At 53.0% G+C, this 17,666-nt stretch overlaps 8 protein-coding genes across 8 annotated transcripts; 4 read left to right on the top strand and 4 right to left on the bottom strand.

Annotated features, from left to right (window-relative positions):
- Nucleotides 1-636: 636 nt before the first annotated feature.
- Nucleotides 637-1,245, top strand: BZA05DRAFT_330562 (YT521-B-like domain-containing protein; the record flags this gene model as incomplete). Its single annotated transcript, XM_051480543.1, has 2 exons — nt 637-1,010; nt 1,065-1,245. The coding sequence occupies 2 exons, from the start codon at nt 637-639 to the stop codon at nt 1,243-1,245; spliced, it is 555 nt and encodes a 184-aa protein (XP_051344667.1).
- Nucleotides 1,246-1,898: 653 nt separating this feature from the next.
- On the top strand, nt 1,899-2,630 carry BZA05DRAFT_440670 (uncharacterized protein; the record flags this gene model as incomplete). The annotated part of the gene is made up of 3 exons (XM_051486618.1): nt 1,899-1,909; nt 1,987-2,149; nt 2,202-2,630. The coding sequence occupies 3 exons, from the start codon at nt 1,899-1,901 to the stop codon at nt 2,628-2,630; spliced, it is 603 nt and encodes a 200-aa protein (XP_051344666.1).
- Nucleotides 2,631-2,826: 196 nt separating this feature from the next.
- Nucleotides 2,827-4,532, bottom strand: BZA05DRAFT_20817 (fructose-1,6-bisphosphatase class 1/Sedoheputulose-1,7-bisphosphatase). The gene is made up of 5 exons (XM_051479582.1): nt 4,227-4,532; nt 4,073-4,145; nt 3,577-4,005; nt 3,241-3,517; nt 2,827-3,188 (listed from the first exon to the last, which is right to left on the bottom strand). The coding sequence occupies exons 1-5, from the start codon at nt 4,340-4,342 to the stop codon at nt 3,037-3,039; spliced, it is 1,047 nt and encodes a 348-aa protein (XP_051344665.1). The 5' UTR covers nt 4,343-4,532; the 3' UTR covers nt 2,827-3,036.
- A 710-nt stretch (nt 4,533-5,242) lies between these two features.
- On the bottom strand, nt 5,243-6,759 carry BZA05DRAFT_383248 (uncharacterized protein). The gene is made up of 5 exons (XM_051482195.1): nt 6,680-6,759; nt 6,448-6,621; nt 5,867-6,288; nt 5,703-5,809; nt 5,243-5,641 (listed from the first exon to the last, which is right to left on the bottom strand). The coding sequence occupies exons 1-5, from the start codon at nt 6,680-6,682 to the stop codon at nt 5,451-5,453; spliced, it is 897 nt and encodes a 298-aa protein (XP_051344664.1). The 5' UTR covers nt 6,683-6,759; the 3' UTR covers nt 5,243-5,450.
- Nucleotides 6,760-7,710: 951 nt separating this feature from the next.
- Nucleotides 7,711-8,805, top strand: BZA05DRAFT_346526 (Fe-Mn family superoxide dismutase). The gene is made up of 4 exons (XM_051481195.1): nt 7,711-7,925; nt 7,977-8,110; nt 8,168-8,393; nt 8,461-8,805. Exons 1-4 carry the CDS (start codon nt 7,773-7,775, stop codon nt 8,620-8,622), a joined length of 675 nt encoding a protein of 224 aa, XP_051344663.1. The 5' UTR covers nt 7,711-7,772; the 3' UTR covers nt 8,623-8,805.
- Nucleotides 8,806-12,402: 3,597 nt separating this feature from the next.
- On the top strand, nt 12,403-13,611 carry BZA05DRAFT_383242 (uncharacterized protein). The gene has a single exon (XM_051482194.1). It carries the CDS (start codon nt 12,591-12,593, stop codon nt 13,494-13,496), a length of 906 nt encoding a protein of 301 aa, XP_051344662.1. The 5' UTR covers nt 12,403-12,590; the 3' UTR covers nt 13,497-13,611.
- Nucleotides 13,578-14,681, bottom strand: BZA05DRAFT_20706 (GTP-binding protein). Its single transcript, XM_051479572.1, has 2 exons — nt 14,061-14,681; nt 13,578-13,986 (listed from the first exon to the last, which is right to left on the bottom strand). Exons 1-2 carry the CDS (start codon nt 14,585-14,587, stop codon nt 13,659-13,661), a joined length of 855 nt encoding a protein of 284 aa, XP_051344661.1. The 5' UTR covers nt 14,588-14,681; the 3' UTR covers nt 13,578-13,658.
- Nucleotides 14,682-15,475: 794 nt separating this feature from the next.
- BZA05DRAFT_20710 (Sodium/calcium exchanger protein-domain-containing protein) lies at nt 15,476-17,445 on the bottom strand. Its single transcript, XM_051479575.1, has 5 exons — nt 16,821-17,445; nt 16,663-16,746; nt 16,061-16,582; nt 15,776-15,993; nt 15,476-15,714 (listed from the first exon to the last, which is right to left on the bottom strand). The coding sequence occupies exons 1-5, from the start codon at nt 17,220-17,222 to the stop codon at nt 15,645-15,647; spliced, it is 1,296 nt and encodes a 431-aa protein (XP_051344660.1). The 5' UTR covers nt 17,223-17,445; the 3' UTR covers nt 15,476-15,644.
- Between the last annotated feature and the right edge of the window lie 221 nt (nt 17,446-17,666).

Raw genomic sequence — 17,666 nt, 5'->3', positions numbered from 1 at the left:
GCCAGAACGGTCAGGCCAACTACCCGTTTCAAGGATTTACGAACGCTTCGGCTTCGATGTCGACCAGGAACCTAGCTCTTTTGCCGGTCAACATTTCTCATGTTGGTGGATTTGATTCGGCGGCTCAGAAATACATCCCTTCGGTTGATATGCAGAATATTTCGAACGAGCAGCAGCATCATCAGCATAATCAGCACCATCAGAATCATCAGAACCATCACAACTATCAGCATCATCAGCATTCCAGGCCCTTGCAGACTCTGCAACCTTTCCAACAGACGAAAATGCTGCCTCCTTACCACTCACAGTTGCAGTTAATCAACGAGGCGCAGCAGCAGCAGATGCACATTACTTCGCAGTCTCAGCTCTCCTCGATGTCTGAATACCAAAAGCAGCAACAGCAGCAGATGCACATTGCTCAGGTCCAGCATCAGCTACAGATTGCTCAGGCCCAGCAGATGCAGTTGGCACAGGGCTTCGGTGCAATTCAAACTGGAGAGACGGAGACCCACGAGGCTGATGGTCGCCGTAAGAAGCCTTTCATGCGTGGTCTTGATGCGCTTCACGTTGCTAGGGCCGAGAACTGGGCGGTCCTACAGAACGAGATCAACCCAGTCCTGAAGAAGTGGAACAGCAATGTATATCCCAGTGACCCCAATACTGATAGATAAGTCAGCTAATAACTTGAAGACCAGATTCTTCGTCATCAAGTCCACCAACGAGATGGATGTGTACAGCGCCCTCAAGTGGGGTATCTGGACCTCAACCGAGCTCGGCAACAGGCGTCTGAGCGAGGCCCTCAGGGCTCATCACGGCTATGGCAATGTGCTCTTGTTCTTCTCCGTAAACGGAAGTGGACGCTTCTGTGGTGTTGCTGAAATGCTCAGCACCCACGACCAGGACACGATGGTCGGGATCTGGACCGAGCGCAGGTGGAAGGGGCGGTTCGACATCCGCTGGCTGTATGTCAAGGACGTTCCGATGTCGTTCTTGCGCCATATCTTCGTTGCGTAAGTCATCCTACATGCCCATGTTTGCAATAGAAAAATACTGATATCAGACAGCAACAACGAGGGTAAGAACGTCTCCTGCAGTAGGGATACTCAGGAACTCTACGGCGAGGTAAGCTCTGTTCTCTTCCATTCTGTACGACACGTAACTAAAAGAAATCCTACAGGCCGGTTTCCAGATGCTGGAAGCCTTCAACACGTTCCGGTCGTCGACTGGGCTCATCTACGACTCTAACAGGGGTCAGATGCCCGCGGCGACCGAGCCCATCATGCCGGAAACCGTTCCCGGTTCGGGAATTCCTGCCCCTCCGCCACGCTGGTTGCCCAACTATATTGATGGGCCGGCCGGCTTCACCTCTAGAGGCTTCTCCTTCTCTGACTACGAGGAGGCCCATGTTCGTGCCGGTCCTCCCGGTCGTGGCCCGGGTCAGGGTCCGTACGAGCACGCGGCTGCGTTTCGTAGTCGTAGTGGAAGCAGCGGCCAGCGCAACCACTACTTTCCACCGATGTACCATCCTCGCCAGTAGAGGTTGGAGGGGTTCGAATCCCCAGGCTAGATAGGTTTTGGGAGAAATGAGTGCCTGTTTGTCGTGATATTGTGCAGATTCGTTCAGTGATATTCCGTGACCAAATGACGTATGTTAGCCACAGATAATTAGCCACAATACCACTAACCAGGTAGTGGCGGTTGTTCGCATGAGTTGTTCCCGCCCCACCAATTGCCGCAATCCGACTTTCAAGCTCATCCAACCTCCAACGCAGCTCTCTTTCAAATGCTCAGCTGCCACCAACACCACTACCATCACCACCACCATCACCACCACCATAACTGTGTGGACTGACCCAAAACATCCTAGAATTCTCACCACCATCTTCACCACCGCAAAAATGTCTCTAAAGTAACTTAGCCTCCGCCATCCCCTCCATCGCGCCATAGCTCAGAGCAGATCAGAGCAGCTAGCTAACAACCCAACAGCTGGGTAATGCTCGGAACAAGCCCACACACCTTCGTCGCCCTGCCGAACGAGCGCACACTCTACACCTCACCAGCGCGCACCACCTTCGCGCTGACCTCGACCGGCCAAAACCCGCTCAACATCACCTCATCGTCGGGGGTAGTAATAATCACGAACCAACGAGTTAGTCCCCCTGCCGCCGCCCCGGGATTCCCCCAACTAACCGTCCGCACAGGTTATCTACATCCCGAGCACGCCGACACCCGTCCTCGAGTCCTTCAGCGCACCACTGACGCACCTCCTCGACAGCCGGGTGTCCGCGCCGTTTTTCGGGCCGAACACGTGGTCGTGCGCGGTGAACCCGGTGGCCTCGGGCGGGCTCCCGGCGACAACGTCCGCGATAGAGATGAAGCTGGTGTTTAAGGACGGCGGCGCTTTCGATTTCAGCACCACGTTCGAGCGCGTACGGGAGCGCGTCCAGCAGGTGATCGAGAATGGCGGCGGCGCTGGTGTCCATCTCGAGGATCTGCCGACGTATGAAGACTCTGGCCCCCCGCCGCCAAGTGTGGATGCGCTGGGTCATGGCCCTGTGCCCGCGGATGCCCCGCCGGGGTATGAAGAGGTGCAGAGGGAGACGGTGGAAAATGCGGCGAGAAAGGTGTAGACGCGGTTTTGACATCCCCGGGAGCGTTGGATGGGTTTTGATATCCCTATGAGCGTTGAATGGTAGCGTATGGCGTATCGAGGGAATTGTTGCATCATACGATGGTATCATAATCAATGACTTCGATGCGGCTTCCACGTGATGTCACTCGGGCTTATGCACATCTCGCATTAATCTGCTCTACCCACTGTTCGGGCATAGACAGGCTGTATGCAAAATAAAATTGATAACCACCCCCCCTGAAACTACTCGGGCACAATAGGCGGGAGCAGCGAGACATGATAAATAACCAGGCCATCAAATTGTTTGCCATAAACATCAATCAATAAAATACACCCTGAACACCAACAACCGAAAACTCAAGACCGATCATTCTTCCCTCCATATCCCCTCCTCAAGCCGAAACTTATTTGGTGACGGTACCATACTTAGCGTAAATCTCAGTGACCTTCTTAACCTCATCGTACGATCCCATGAAAATTCCCGACCGGTCGTGGATGTGCTCGGGCACAACCTCAAGCATGCGCTTCTGATCGCTCGTGACGGCCAGACCACCAGCTACCGCACAATCAGTTTCAACACATCACAGTATGCCAGTAGGGTGACTAACCATTCTCCATAACCATAGCCATCGGGGCACACTCGTAGAGAATCCTCAGCTTTCCCTTCTTGGACTTCTTATCGGCGGGGTAGGCAAAGATTCCACCGTAGCAGAGGGTACGGTAGGCATCGGCCACCATGGATCCGATGTAACGAGAAGAGTAGGGCTTTCCCTCGGGAGTGCTTGGGAACTTGATGCTGTCGAAGTATGCGCGGCAGGCATCGTCCCAGTACACGCTGTTTCCCTCGTTGACGGAATAGATGGAGCGGGACCTGGGTATCCGCATCTATTTTCCCGTTAGGTGACGTCACGAAGAGGGGGGGGGGGGGATGGAAGGGGACGAACGTTAGGATGCGTGAGGATGAACTCTCCCAGAGCATTGTCAAGGGTGAAGCCATTGACATTGCCGCCCTTCATGGTAAGCACCAACTGCGCCGAGGCACCATACATGGTGAAGCCGCTCGCCACGAGCTCTGTGCCGGGCTGGCAGACCTCCTCCGGTTTTCCCTCGCTATCATCGGCGAGACGGAACACGCCAAAGATAGTTCCGACAGACACACCAGCGTCAAGGTTGGACGATCCGTCAATAGGGTCGCAGACTACCGCGTATTTCCCGTTGCCGGGGAAGATGATCGCTTCCTCCTCCTCCTCGGAAACCAGGATCTTCACTTTGCCGCACCCGCGCATCACGTTCACGAAGATGTCGTTGCCGATTACGTCTAGCTTCTTCTGGTCGTCGCCGGTAATGTTGGAGGAGCCCGCGAGGCCGATGAGCTATGATAGGGAAGCATGTTAGCCGGACTATACCGGAATTCAAGGTACAACAGGAGAGGGAGCTAACGTTGGTCAGAGTTGCACGACGGATGTAGTACGCAATACTCTTGAAGGAGAACTGGAGGGCATGGCAGAGCAATCTGTTGAAACATCATTATTAGAAAAGAAGCTCCCATGTTGCAACTCTCACGAGAGTTTCTCCGACGGAGAGAAAGGCATACGTGAAGTCTCCAGTGGCATGGGTAGCAAGCTGATGCTCCTGCTCCGTCAAGAACCGGGTCAGGGTGATGATGTCGGTCTTGACCTCCGCCGAGTGTTCACTTGTGCCGTTGTTCATGATTACTGTTGTGCTTCGGTGGACTGGGAATGGCTGGTGGTATGTATATATCGGGGTATATACGGGATGAGGTCTGGTATCTGGAAAGGATCTGGATGGAAGGAGGGGGAAGAAGGAGCAGAAGAGGAAGTGGGAGAGAGAGGTTGAAATAAGAAGAGATGAGATGGATGGGCACGAGCAGATGCAGGTAACAGGTCACGATGTCTATCACATCCACTCAAGGAAGGATTGCGATTCCGGGGGGTATACTAGGAACGACGGCGGCCGGTTCAATTGGCCTGGAGCATAGAGTGCTGTGCTCAGATACATGCATGATCCGCACAGCTTCTTCCGGAGCTAAGGAATAGCAAGCTCAGGATAGGCTGCGTTTGCTTCGCGCATTATTGCCTTTGCGGAACGCCCGGTTGCTCGTCGGGTTCGGTCATTCTGGAGCTGGGTAGCGTCCGGCAATAAGCGTGACGTATTGTGGAGGGGAAGCTTTGGTGGGGAGGGGGGGACGCCAGACCGAGGCGGGGCATCGTGGGGCGAGCATGCTTGCAAGTTTCACGGACGGCGTCTGCCGGTCGTGCCTGACATGGCCCTTGATGGCAAAGCGTTTTACCGAGCAACCCGAGCTGTGACTCCGATTTCGCCCGTCGCAGCCAGCTCCCTGCAGAACTGTGCCGAAACGAACACAATTCGGACACAAGAGGCATTTTAAGGATGAATTGATGAAACAAGTGGGATGCGGTGCGGGATGGGGCGAGCTGCGGAGGGGTTGGCGTCTACTTTATCGTGTCGGGTATCTTATCGTCGGAGCAATGGCAGCGGAGCGCCAGGCATGGGCAGGCATGGCAAGGATTGTCCGCAGGTTTGAGTGGCACGCAAAAAAGAACTTCACTCTCTCTGCAACAATTCGCACCGAGGATGTTTCCACACTTTTATGATGGGATGAATGGATGAGGCATTTCCTTTCAGGTGCAGTCACAATAAGACTGTATTACCATTTGCGATCAACCCAAAGATATCCCCTCCAAACCCCAGAACACCGAAATTTGAACCCAGAAACCCATGCTTTTTATTTGGCATTGCAAGATACAGCGTGCGAACAAAAGATGGAAGGAGACACCTAAGCGGTGAGTTCCTGGATCTTCTTCTGGACGCGCTCGCGTCTCTGCTCGCGCGTGAGCTTCTTCGACCGGTACTTCTGGCTCTCCGACTTCCAGTAGGCGGCATCCTTCTTCTCACCCTCAGCGGCGAGGTTAGGGTTCTCGCGAATCTTGGCGTGGGCCTCCTCATAGACCTCCTCAAGACCGTCGGCTGGGAAACAAAGAGTCAATTTTTGAACATCGCACAGCAGGATTCGTATGATCGAACTCACCCTCAATACCGTCGTCGATGTACTTCTGGAACTGCGACTTGTAGCGCTCCTCATCGTCGTCGGCAAGGGTCTCCATGTACTCAGCAACGTGTCCACCGAAGATGTACCTGAGGCAACCAGTCAGCAATAAGGACGACAGTACGGAACATATCGAATATACTTACTTGCGCAGGGTCTCGGCGTCAAGCTCCTTGGTCTCCATGTCGTAACCGGGGAAACGGCTCTCGGAGTGGGGGATAAGAAGACCTCCGTCCGACGCACCCTTCATGGCACCGAAGACACGGGCACCAGTGGAGGTACGGTGAAGACCGACATCTAGGTTGGCCTTGAAGGGACGGCAAGTCTCACCCTCGACCTCAGCGGCCTCGGTGAGCTTGTATTCTCCATCAACAGTCTCGACACCGACGAAGGACTCGTCGAGCTTCAGCTTGGCGAGGGTGCGACGGGCCAGAAGGAGACCGGTAGCGTAGGCCGCGGCCCAGTTGGTGAGACCGTGCTTGATGCCGTACCGGGGAAGCTCGTGGGAGTAGGCAACAGCGAAGACCTTGTCACCGACAATCTCGGAAGAGACGATCTGGCAGATAACCTGTGTAGCAGAAGATAGGCCGCAACATTAGCCCCCCTCCATTCACATTTTTGCTCTGGACGTTTCCGCCACTCTGAAGCGAATGCGAATGCTTGAGGTTCAGGGCAATGCGCATCGCAACAGACCGGACCCAGGGACTGGTGGAAGGTGATAACATACATCGCGGTTGGTGAAGCGGACGACGAGACGGTACTTGGGGGCGTTGTACTTGTTCTTCGCCTGGGTGATCAACCTCTTGCGAGCATAGTAGTCGGTCTTTCCCTCTCTTCTTCTGCGGTACTTGGTCTGGTAACGCGAGAAGTAGGCGCTGGACTTGACGAGCTTGGTGAAAGGCTGTAACGAAGTGTCAGTCCTACTTCAAACAAATCAATTCCGTGATTGCAAAACATACCATCTTGAGGGTGCTGGGGTTCCTGGTTGATGTGTCGGGGTGGGTTAGTTGGGCGTGATTTTCGTCGTCGTTCGTCGTCGTCCAAATCGTCTCCCGCGAATATTGCTGCTAGTGCGGCATCTGTGTGTGCGAGGGTCGAGGCACGTGAATGTTGTGACTGCAAAGATATTGTGTGCGTCGGTTAGTTAGGGCTGGGTTTTAGTGCGGCGTGCTCAGGACGCACGTTTACGCATGACAGCCGGAGAATCAGTACCGAGAAGCTAACTCAACCAAGCATCAGATAGGTGCAAAGCTATGGAGCGAAAGAAGCGCAACTCCATTACGATCGATGCTGTGAACGACAGCATTCAGCTTATTCAATCTACCTGCTACATGTAACGAAGTGGTAGCCTTAACCATGGCTTTCCCCCCAAAGCTCCAGCTTTTTTGTGAAGAGAGAGAGAGAACATCATTCTATTGTCGCATGCGGGGCCTGTCTAGACTATGGCGACTCCCCACCCTACCCCTTCTGTGAAGTTATCGCGGAGATTTATACGTGCGCGAAGGACCCCGAGTGACAGGTGAAAAGACAGGCCACTTGTACAGAAACATCGATAGAGTCATTCCATCTGTAAACGGAAAAGGCAAGAGACATAGCACACACTGTTCCGCCCCCTTCCATGTACACAATCATCCCGCCTTCTTGTCCTTTCCTCCCGGCAGTCCTCGAGCCAACTCAATGGCAATAAACGTTGGTGTTGATTATCTGTAGGGCAGTGCACCAGCGAATGTGGGCCTACCTAACGGGAGCAGGTTCAATAAAGATTTGTTCGGCTCATAGAGAAAGCCGTTGACTGTCGTGGGGTCTGCACAGAAGATTGCCGGACCAAGGGATATGAGTAGGCCTTCCGTCCTGAACTGAGTAGGTATGCATGCTGAATTGCTGATCAGCTTCCCAGCGACAGAAAGTACTAAAAAGGGCGCCGTATGTAATCATCGAAGCGGGACCCTGGGCAACGCGTGCATTTACTAAGCGGGGGTGCACAAAAGCTGTGAATGACGTCGACCCCATACAATCATCTTCAAACGTTTGCTTCATCAACACCCTTAAATCATGTCCCTCGCCTCCAGAGTTGTCCGCCCAACCATCCGGGCTGTCTCCGCCCGCGGCTTCATCAACGCCGCCGCGCGCCAGAAGCACACCCTTCCCGACCTGCCCTATGATTACGCCGAGCTTGAGCCTTCCATCTCAGGAAAGATCATGGAGGTTCGTCTTCATCGGAACAATCTTCGGTGTCGATGGTGCTGATTAGAGTAGCTTCATCATACCAAGCACCACCAAACCTATGTCAACATGCTTAATGAGGCCGAGGAGAAGTACTCCGTTGCAGCTAAGGACAACAACGTGCAGGCCCAGATCAACCTTCAGGCTCTGCTGAAGTTCCACGGAGGGTAGGAAACTCGTTTCAAGCCTTGAATCAGTGTGGTCGCTGACTCCTCGTCGAAAAGAGGACATATCAACCACACTCTCTTCTGGGAGAACCTTGCACCCAAGAAGAACGGCGGAGGAGACCCGCCAACTGGCGAGCTTGCAACCGCCATCAACGAGAACTGGGGTAACTTTGACAACTTCAAGAAGACCTTCAACACCTACCTTGCTGGAATTCAGGGTAGCGGTTGGACTTGGCTCGTGAAGGACAAGGAAACCAACAAGCTCCAGATTATCTCTTTGCCGGTCCGTAACCCCTAGTCCTACATAGCTCTTGGATTCAACGGTGCTGATGTGGTTGTGTTGCATATAGAACCAGGACCCTGTTGTCGGCAAGTACCAGCCAATCATAGGTATTGATGCTTGGGAGCACGCCTACTACCTCCAGTACGAGAACCGCAAGGCGGAGTACTTCGGTGCCGTGTGGGATGTCATCAACTGGAAGACGGCTGCCAAACGTTATGGCAGTGCTTAGATCAGTTCGAGACCTGGCTATATATGGGGAATAACTTCCTTAGTGCTCGAGTTTGGCATGTATGATAGGAGACCAGTCAACTTGATACCGCACGATTGGACCCGTCATTTTCAAGATAGGTTGAAATATGTAGATACTCGTGATAATAATGATCACTGCCACTATGATCTGCAGTTTGTACCATCCTACAGCTGCGGCTCTTCTAAAAAGCCGAGCAACATCCATCCTCTAGAGAACCGAAAGCCCACCAAAACTCCAGAATTCGGAGGCCGATAGCGATGGTACGGCATGAAAGTAAAAAATAGCTTTACGAATTCCTACTTGTCGATTATAGAAGAGCTCTCCTATAACAAAAAACTTTAAAATGGAGGCAATACTCTTTTCCAACTGGCGATTTCGGCGTTTAATCCGTCAGGTCGTCATATCTCATCACTCTGCCGCCAAGACCGCTGTATTTTTTCACCGCTGCTGATTAGTTGGTGCGACCGGCAAAAATTCCACACACCAATTTTCGCCGCCTCTGTTTAAAGTGAGATTTTTCTCCCAAACTCCACCTCCTCCCTCATCCCACCAACCACATCATAACCACTTTCACTCAACATCACGACACCGCAACATCTCCTCTCCACCCCGACCCACATCACCATACCATGGCTGCCAGTCTTCAGTGCTCAATCGGTTTGTCTACCCCAACACCATCGCAACCTTCCCCTCCTTATATGATGATTTGTACAAACCGCATAACTAGAGTCTTTGACTTCTTTACGAAGAGGCATGAAACTATTTTGCACGTCAGGCTGAACTTGACTTTATTACTTTTACTGTCCCATGTTTCTTCTTGAGATCATGCTAATGGTCTTTTCAGCACCTGCAGATGCTTCGACCCTTCGCGACGCCTGAATGAATTTGCTACAACGTAAGACTCTTCACTTCCTATTGCACTGCACCTCGATACCCCTCCCCAATCGGAAAATATTGTGATGAGCAATTGACGTAGAAATACGCTGGAAATTACCGTCCAAGGGCTTCGGCTCACTGACGAAGCAAATGGCTGAATTCTGATCTTTTTTCCGATTGGACTCTTCGTTTTTTATGCACACTTGGGTTTCTGAAGTTGATGCTAACATTTCAAAGACATTCAGATGCTGCTCTCGCAAAATCCGCACCATAACACCCTTCGATTCCTCCCTCGAGCTTCGGTTATCGATGTTTATGGTATGTCGACGTTTTTTGTCTTCGAATTGCGCGATAGAGTCCTGTGATGATACACAAACAGAGCACTGGTCTCTGATCCACAGCGATGATAACCATTTCGCGGCGAGGCCTCAGAAACCTTGTCCACTGATCTGGACTCGTACCCTCCACGTTACTGTTGCATCTGCTTCTCGAAACAAAACTGACCATTTTGACTCAGACTCCCATACATCACACTCGACATGAACGAAACCCGCTTCAGCTGCTCAATTGGTATAACTCACCCATACCTTTTTTGTTTTAGCGACCCCAACATTCTATGATGATTCCCTTAGATGACGAGTCGTATCCGGGTTTCCGATGCCGATAACCTTTTTTTTACAACCATTCATGCCTATCTGACATTGAATGTTTCATTATTTGCCTTGAAAACAAAAAGGATGAAGGTCTATTACTAACGGGAGTAATAGAGATACCAGAACATTTGCAACAACCTCGTCTCGCTCACTACTCGCTGCTCATGGTAAGCGCGTGGAATTCTTTTGTCTGCTCGACTTTTTATGATGATCTTCCTTAACCAATGACAAGCATATGTCCAAGCTTAACCGCGAAGACGAGAACTGGACGAACTGATACCCGTTATTTGCATCACTTATTCTGGCGAACATTGGTGGTTCAGTTGCTAACAATGTCTAAAGTGTGGCTAGAGATGAAATGAAAATGAGTGCCATGCTGTATCGACGATCCAAGTGGTATGCTTCTCTTTAACCCCCGCGCATCTACACATTGCCTTCCATGATGAAAATCTATCAATCAAACTCACGACGGTCTTCATAGCCTCTTTAGGTGTTGATGAAGCCGCCCTTGACCGGGCAGATTACTGATTCTGTTTCTTTACTCGTTATTTGCTTCACTCGCAATTGGGATGACCGCTAACATTGGATTTTTCAATGATAGATTCGAAGGACCTGTTCAGTACTCTGATCGTAGGGGCGAAACATTCAGTCTGCAGGCTCGAATGTTGATCGCTCGTCGATGTGTGGTTCTCTGCAATCACCGTTGAAAAGTGAACAATATTGGAGGAATTTATTTGTTATATCCTTAAATATGCCATAGCCGCAATCTTGTTATCGATGCTCTAGTATTCCTCTCATCTTGCAGTCTCTTGTGAACCACCGTTTGAGGCCTATCGTACTGTAACAAGATTTGCGCACGGCGAAGTCGACAAACTCTCAGCGACGAAATGCTGATGCCAAAGTGAAGGTACAAAATAGTGACGATCGAAAGCAAAAGAGAAAGCATGACGACTTCATTTCCTTCAATTGTAACCGCAGATTTGTAAACATCGCCCCCAGTGTAACCTGCCAAACGCAACCCAGTCCGTCGGTTGATACGGAGTCGCTCCATCTGTTCAAACAAATGGTCGGCGAAACGTCGTCATTCAATGACGTGAACTGTCGATTCGGCGACCGGTCGAACAGAGCAAACCAGCCGCTAGGCATGATCAAGTGCTTCCTATATACATGTCCTGAAGCAGCATTGGCTCAGACTCGGCTGTTCCGAAGTGCGAGCTGTAGGATCATGGATGCGGTCCCGCTCAACGGCATAGGTGTGTAGGAGCCGAGGGGAGCGGGGACATAGTGTCACAGTCTCTCGTTCGTCTCGATTCTTCATTGACGGCTGACCAGGCTCATGATGATTTTGCATCATTCGGGAGGTTTCAATTGTATCTGCAGTACTGCTCCGAACGCCAACCACATCGCGAGACATACACCAGAGTTCTCCATGCTACATCCAATGCTACATACAATGCTACATATCAAGAGGTCTGAGGGGTGAGGGGTGAGGAAGATGTGAGGCTGGACGGAAGGTGAAACTGAGGTTCATTAGGATTCAGGACGCCGGCTTCGTCAGATGTGCAACCACGGGTAGCGAGGGAACTGATAGCTTCTGCTCCGCCGTGAAAAACCATTGCAGCTGCTGTAGATACATAGCTCGACCTAGCTAGGTACGTAGAACCGCATAATCCCTTCAACAAACCGCACTCCCGAAACCAACTCCTATATAGAGGGGAAACTATGTCGTCGAGGGCCGAGCCTGTAACTAATGAATGCCGCGAGTGCAAGTTCCGCCGTTGTCGTCGAGAGTATGTAGGTAGGGAGCCTCACCGAAAGTCACTCTGATGCACGAATGACTTCCAAGATTCTGTAACCATGGATCGCTTGCATATAGGTTACCCCTCTCGGTACTACCCATTGCAGTAAAGTAAAGGACGTCCACGAGACTGTCTTGAAAGCGTCTGATGCCGCAAAACCACGTGGGACGAGTGAATGGTGGTGATAACTCCATGTGACAAAACCAAGATGGTGAACTGGGCGGAGATTGAGAGGAACCTAGATACACGTAAACGTAGGGGTGAGGAGTAGGTGTGTGGGTGTAGGATGAATGGTAGACCTTAGCAGCAGGCAATCGAGAAAAGTCCATGAAAGGTAGCCAATCGAGTGATGAATTGTGCGCCTGTAGGTACCAGTACTAGTCTTGGCGCGAGCATAACACGTCCACCGTGGCGCGTCGTCTAGCAATAACTAGTACTCTAATCGTCCACACCTCCACAAAACCGTGTTCCCTCTCCATCTCCACCTCCACCTCCGCCCTCAAACCTAGCGCACGAAGTGACGACACCCCTCCATTCGAATCAATCCGTCCTCTATCCGCCCTCAATCCCGCCGCCTCCCCCGCCTACACGCACTCCGCACACCCCCAACCACGCCAGCATGTCCTCCTCCTCCCTCCCAACCAACGCCACCACCCTCGACCCCTACGTCGTCCTCTCCGTCCCCCTTACCGCCACAGCGGCCGAAATCCGGAGTGCGTACCGCAAACTCGCTTTGTTGCGACACCCCGACAAAGCCCCGACCAGCTCTCGCGACGCGGCGCACGTGGAATTCCAAGAGCTCGCGTTTGCGTACAGCATTCTCAGCGACGCTGGGCGGCGAGCGCGTTACGATCGCACGGGGTCTACTGACGAGAGTGTCCTCGGCGGTGATGGGGATGGGGAGGAGGGGTTCGATTGGGCGGAGTTTTTTGCCGCGCAGTATACCGCGGTGAACAAGGATGCGGTTGAGGAGTACAAGTTGCAGTATCAAAGCAGTGAGGAGGAGGGGAAGGATGTGCTGAAGGCGTATGTGGACGGGAAGGGGGATCTCGACTTCGTCTTTGAGAATGTGGTCTGCTCAGATCCTCTCGTGGATGAGGAGAGGTTTCGGGGGTATATTGATAAGGCGATTGGGGCGGGGGAGGTGGAGAGCTATGTGGCGTATCGGAAGGAGGGGGAGGCGAAGAGGAAGAGGAGGGTGAGGACTGCGAAGAAGGAGGCGGAGGAGGCGGAGGAGGCGGCGAGGAGGTTGGGGGTGCACGAGGAGTTGTTTGGTGATAAGAAGGGGAAGGCGAAGGGGAAAGCGGGGAAGAAGGACGGCGAGGAGGATACTGCGGCGCTTGCGGCCCTCATCAGAGGCCGTGGCGCGAATAGGATGGATGCTATGATCGCCGGATTGGAGGCGAAGTATGGCGGCGCGGGGAAGAAGAAGCGGGCTACCAAGCGTGCTGCCGCCATACCGACGGAAGAGGAGTTTGCAGCTACCCAGGAGAGGGTTACTAGGAAGAGGGCTAGGAAGGCGTAAATACGAGGTGATGCCTGGCTACAGCCTACATATATGTGTACTTTTAACTTTAGTCCTGGGGAGTTTTGGTTGCTTTAACAATGATACCGCGAATTGATGTTGATGTTTCCGAATCACCGCATGTCACTCGGCCACTTATCCTTTGAGCCCTACCGTTCGCAATTATTTCACGCCCGCGTCCAAGCCGCAAGCAACAAGCACACTCCACCTCAACTGACTAATCCCGATCTTCGCTACCCCCTTCTTTGCCGGGTTAGGGGCCACACCGATCACCTCCCCCAACCCGGTCACGCCCGCTATTCCAGTCTCGAGCAGATACTTCGTGTCCTCAAACGCACCCCGCAAGCTCCCGTCCCGCTGGTTCACAGCATCAACCTTGCTCAGCACAACCTGGAACGAGATCCCCTCCCGCCCCAGGTGCTCTAGCAACATGATATCACTCGACTTTGGCCCATGCCGTGCATCCAGCAGCACGAACGCCCTGCGGAACCTATTCCATCCCATCCAATCAGCCATCGCCCTTCCCCGCTACCCCACATCCCCCCCTCCCTCGCGGACACTCACTGTTTCCGACTCTTCAAATACTTCATAACCTGCACGCCCCACTCCTCTCTAGACGCATGCCCATAACCCGGACAATCCACAACGACCGCCTTCCCCCCATTAACGGCAAAGGCACTCAGCAGCCTCGTGCGCCCGGGCTTACTACTCGTAAACGCCAGCCCGGCATGTCCCATCATGGCATTCAGCAGACTGCTCTTCCCCACGTTGCTGCGCCCGAGAAATACCACCTCGGGAGACGTCCCGATCTCTATTGCGCCGAATTTCGCTTGCGACCACAAGTGCTTCGACGGGATGCCCCGCGTGAAGAAGCTGTCTGCGTAGCTGAGTTGGGTGGGGGTGGGGGGGACCGTTTCCCAGTGGTAGGAGAACGCTGTTAACCCTTCTGGGGGCGGTGGGGGTGGTGGCGGACCGGCGGGGATGGCGGGCGCAGCGGGCGCCGGGGGCGCGGAGGGGGAAGGGCGCACGAGTAAAGAGCGGATGCGCGTCCGCAGGAAGCGGCGGTGTATTCGGGGGCCGAGGGAGAACATTGTTTGTAGTGTTGTAGTGGGGTGGTCGTGGTGGTCGAAGTAGACCGTGGTCGTGGTGGTGGTCGCGCTGGTGGCGGTGGCTAGTGGTGGCGGCGGTGGTGAGGGTTTTTTTTTCCTAGGTACTTCCGCGCGCAGCCGACGCGGAAGTGTGCGTGTTTTGGGGCGGACATCCTATGCACAGTACGATACGGTACGTCACGCATCCGACGATGAGATCTCAATCCCACTTCTGCATCGCCGAGATGGTCAAGCGGATGCGCGAACTTCGAAGCCATCCATCCTTCAGACCCTACAGACAGGGTAGGTATGTACTCTACCAACGGCGGCGGCGGTGGCTCCGGCCGCCGTCCCCGCCACTACGTATCCCTCCCCTATTGGGCACGTATCCGTAGAGTAGACATGTAGCATCGCCATCGGCATTGATTCCTCCCGGGCTTCATCTGCTGTCACTGCGCTGTTCAAGCCCTTCCCAAATCTCCATGTTGCAGGCGATGATCAGGAGAAGTGCTAGCTAGCGAGATGGCGTCCACGGGCCCGTCGAGCGCCAGAGAGTGGTAATATCCACACTCCAATCGTCGAAGTCGAAGCACGCACCGAACCACACACCGTCCAGTACCTATACCAAATCAATTCCACATTTGAAACTCTAGAATCTAGATACAACTTGAAAATAAAACAACACTTACATGCACGCCACATCAAATAAAATATACAGATCATGTATCGAAGGCTTGCCGATGCGATGATGCCGAATGAATGAATGGTATGGTACAAAGTGAACACGAGTGTGCGTGCATGGATTACAATCGATTAAAAAAACCAATCCCCTTCCCCCTCCCTTTACCCTGAGACCTGAACTCCATGATCCATACTCTTTTTTTTGCCTTCGCGACTGGTGATCCGGCCCCGCGAACCAATCTCAGAAAAAGAAGAAACGGATCGAAACAAAGGAAATTCTCCTGTGAGATATCGTGATCCGCTTGTGATCGTGCAAATGACAAAAGGAAAACGCAATTTCTGCTATTATCGAGGGAGTCCACTCGTCCGTGGGTGGCACCTATGAAGGGGTGCCGGGGTCGCCGCCATTGTCGGGATAGACGTAGAAGCTAAGGGCGATGATGGTGTAACTAGGGGGGGGTACGTGTCAGTTTCGATGTGGAGAGGGGAGCGACGCGTAGATGTTCTTACATTCCGAGCAGCATTGCCCCCTCAAGGTAGTTGCTCTTTCCGTCCTGGACAACGTAGTAGGTGAGGTAGGTGCTCACAAAGAACACCACCGTTTCGAATGTCTGGAAATACAGACTCATCGGCTGACCAATGATCCATCCGAGGATGACCAGGAACGGCGTAACGAGGAGTGCAATCTGCATACTACTCCCGATAGCCACTCCAATAGCCAGGTCCATCTGTGAAACGCGTTGTTAGCTCCTTCATCCGGGATATATCCGGAAACGGGTGTGGGACTGCGCATACCTTGTCCTTCATCGCCACCACGATGGCAGTGACATGCTCCGCCGCATTGCCCACGATCGGGATGAGAATCAATCCGATGAACGTCTTACTGATCCCGGAAGTCTTTACGATTCCCTCGATCGATCCGACTAAGTACTCTGCGCAGATAGCCACGAGGACCGTCACGAGGACTAAGACGATACCAGCTTCCCAGGGAGTGAGCAACGCCGGCTCAGGTGTCACTGGCTCCCCATTCTCGTCCAGGTCGTTGGTGCCCACGAAGAGGTCGGTGTGAGTCTTCAGCTGGAAGACCAGGTACATGACATAGAGGATCAGGATGACGATGGAAGTTCCCCTCGACAAAAGCAGAATCTGGTCGAAGTCGGGCTTCTCCGTCTTGGCCATAGTAGCGTAAAGAGCGGCGGGGATGATCAACGATGAGGTTGCCACTGCCATCAGGGATGACATCGTTGAAGCTACCGTGCTGTTGAAGGTCTGCTCGTGGTATTTCAATCCGCCAAAGAAGAAACACATTCCTAGAACCTGCAGTGCATCCTCTGTGAGCGAACCACTCCCGTCAAACCGCGCGCGCTTGCGCGGCGCCGGCGGAAGATGCTACATACCAGTAAAATATTCGACAAAATGCTGCCCAACATGCTGGCTTGCACGATGCGAATCTCACCCTTGGTGAGGGCGACAACACTGACCTGAGACCCCGCGCGCTAGTCAGTAAATTTGCTCGCAATAAGGAAAAAAAAGAAATCAACGGTGGTGAACTCACAATCAGTTCAACCGCATTGCCGAAGGTAGCATTCATCAGACCACCCAGCGTCTCGCCAACCTCGAGAGAAAGCTCCTCCGTGGCAAAGCTCAGCAGCGCCGCAAGCGGAATGATGGCCAAGAAGTTGAGAACGAAAATAGCCGTCGATGGCCAACCGAGTTCGCCAGCGAGAATGCCGAGAGGAACGAAGACCAAGAAGACGTTGACATAATTGCTAGTCAGGACGATCCGGAGCTTGTGGTACAAGTAGCTGCAAAATGTATGGGATCTCCTCCTGGGCTTGCGCGGGCGTTCTTGCGCTCCTCCATAAGATGCGTGGTGACCGTTTCCATTCCCATTCAACAATCCGTCCGCCTCCGTGCTGCCCGCGTCCCCCTCAACATCATCCATCAATTGCGGCATGTGTTTGCACGTCCGAGTGAACGAGCTGAATCGCCTCTTAAGCTTCCCTACAAGATCCAAAAATCCAGGCAGGCGCGCAAGCACCGCCAGGGAGCGATGATTAGCTTCTTTCAAATTTGCCGAGACGAGCAAGCGCGCCAATTGGAAGTCGCAGGGGAAGAGGGTTGGCGGTCGGTGGATGACACGAAGGCACGGCGGTAGCAAATAGTGTTATATTCTGGCATCGACGAAGGGGGAAGAGAAGTGACAGAGAAGATGGATGGGCCGCAGGAAGGGGGGGAAGGTATAGGGATCACCACGAACGAGCTCCAAATGGGGGAGTGTGGGAAGACGGAAAGCGGGGGAAAGGAAGAGCAGAGTTGAAAGCCTGGAAGCACAAAGGTAGAAGTAGCGGCGGAAGCTTACACATGTTCGAGACTTCGAGGAACAAGAGCTATTGGGTCT

This window comes from Tricharina praecox (genome assembly GCF_024521635.1).
Source record: "Tricharina praecox strain CBS 144465 chromosome Unknown BZA05scaffold_1, whole genome shotgun sequence".
NCBI classification, from domain to species: domain Eukaryota; kingdom Fungi; phylum Ascomycota; class Pezizomycetes; order Pezizales; family Pyronemataceae; genus Tricharina; species Tricharina praecox.
Note: the sequence above shows the minus strand (reverse complement) of the source record. Positions and strands in the feature narration are given on the sequence as shown.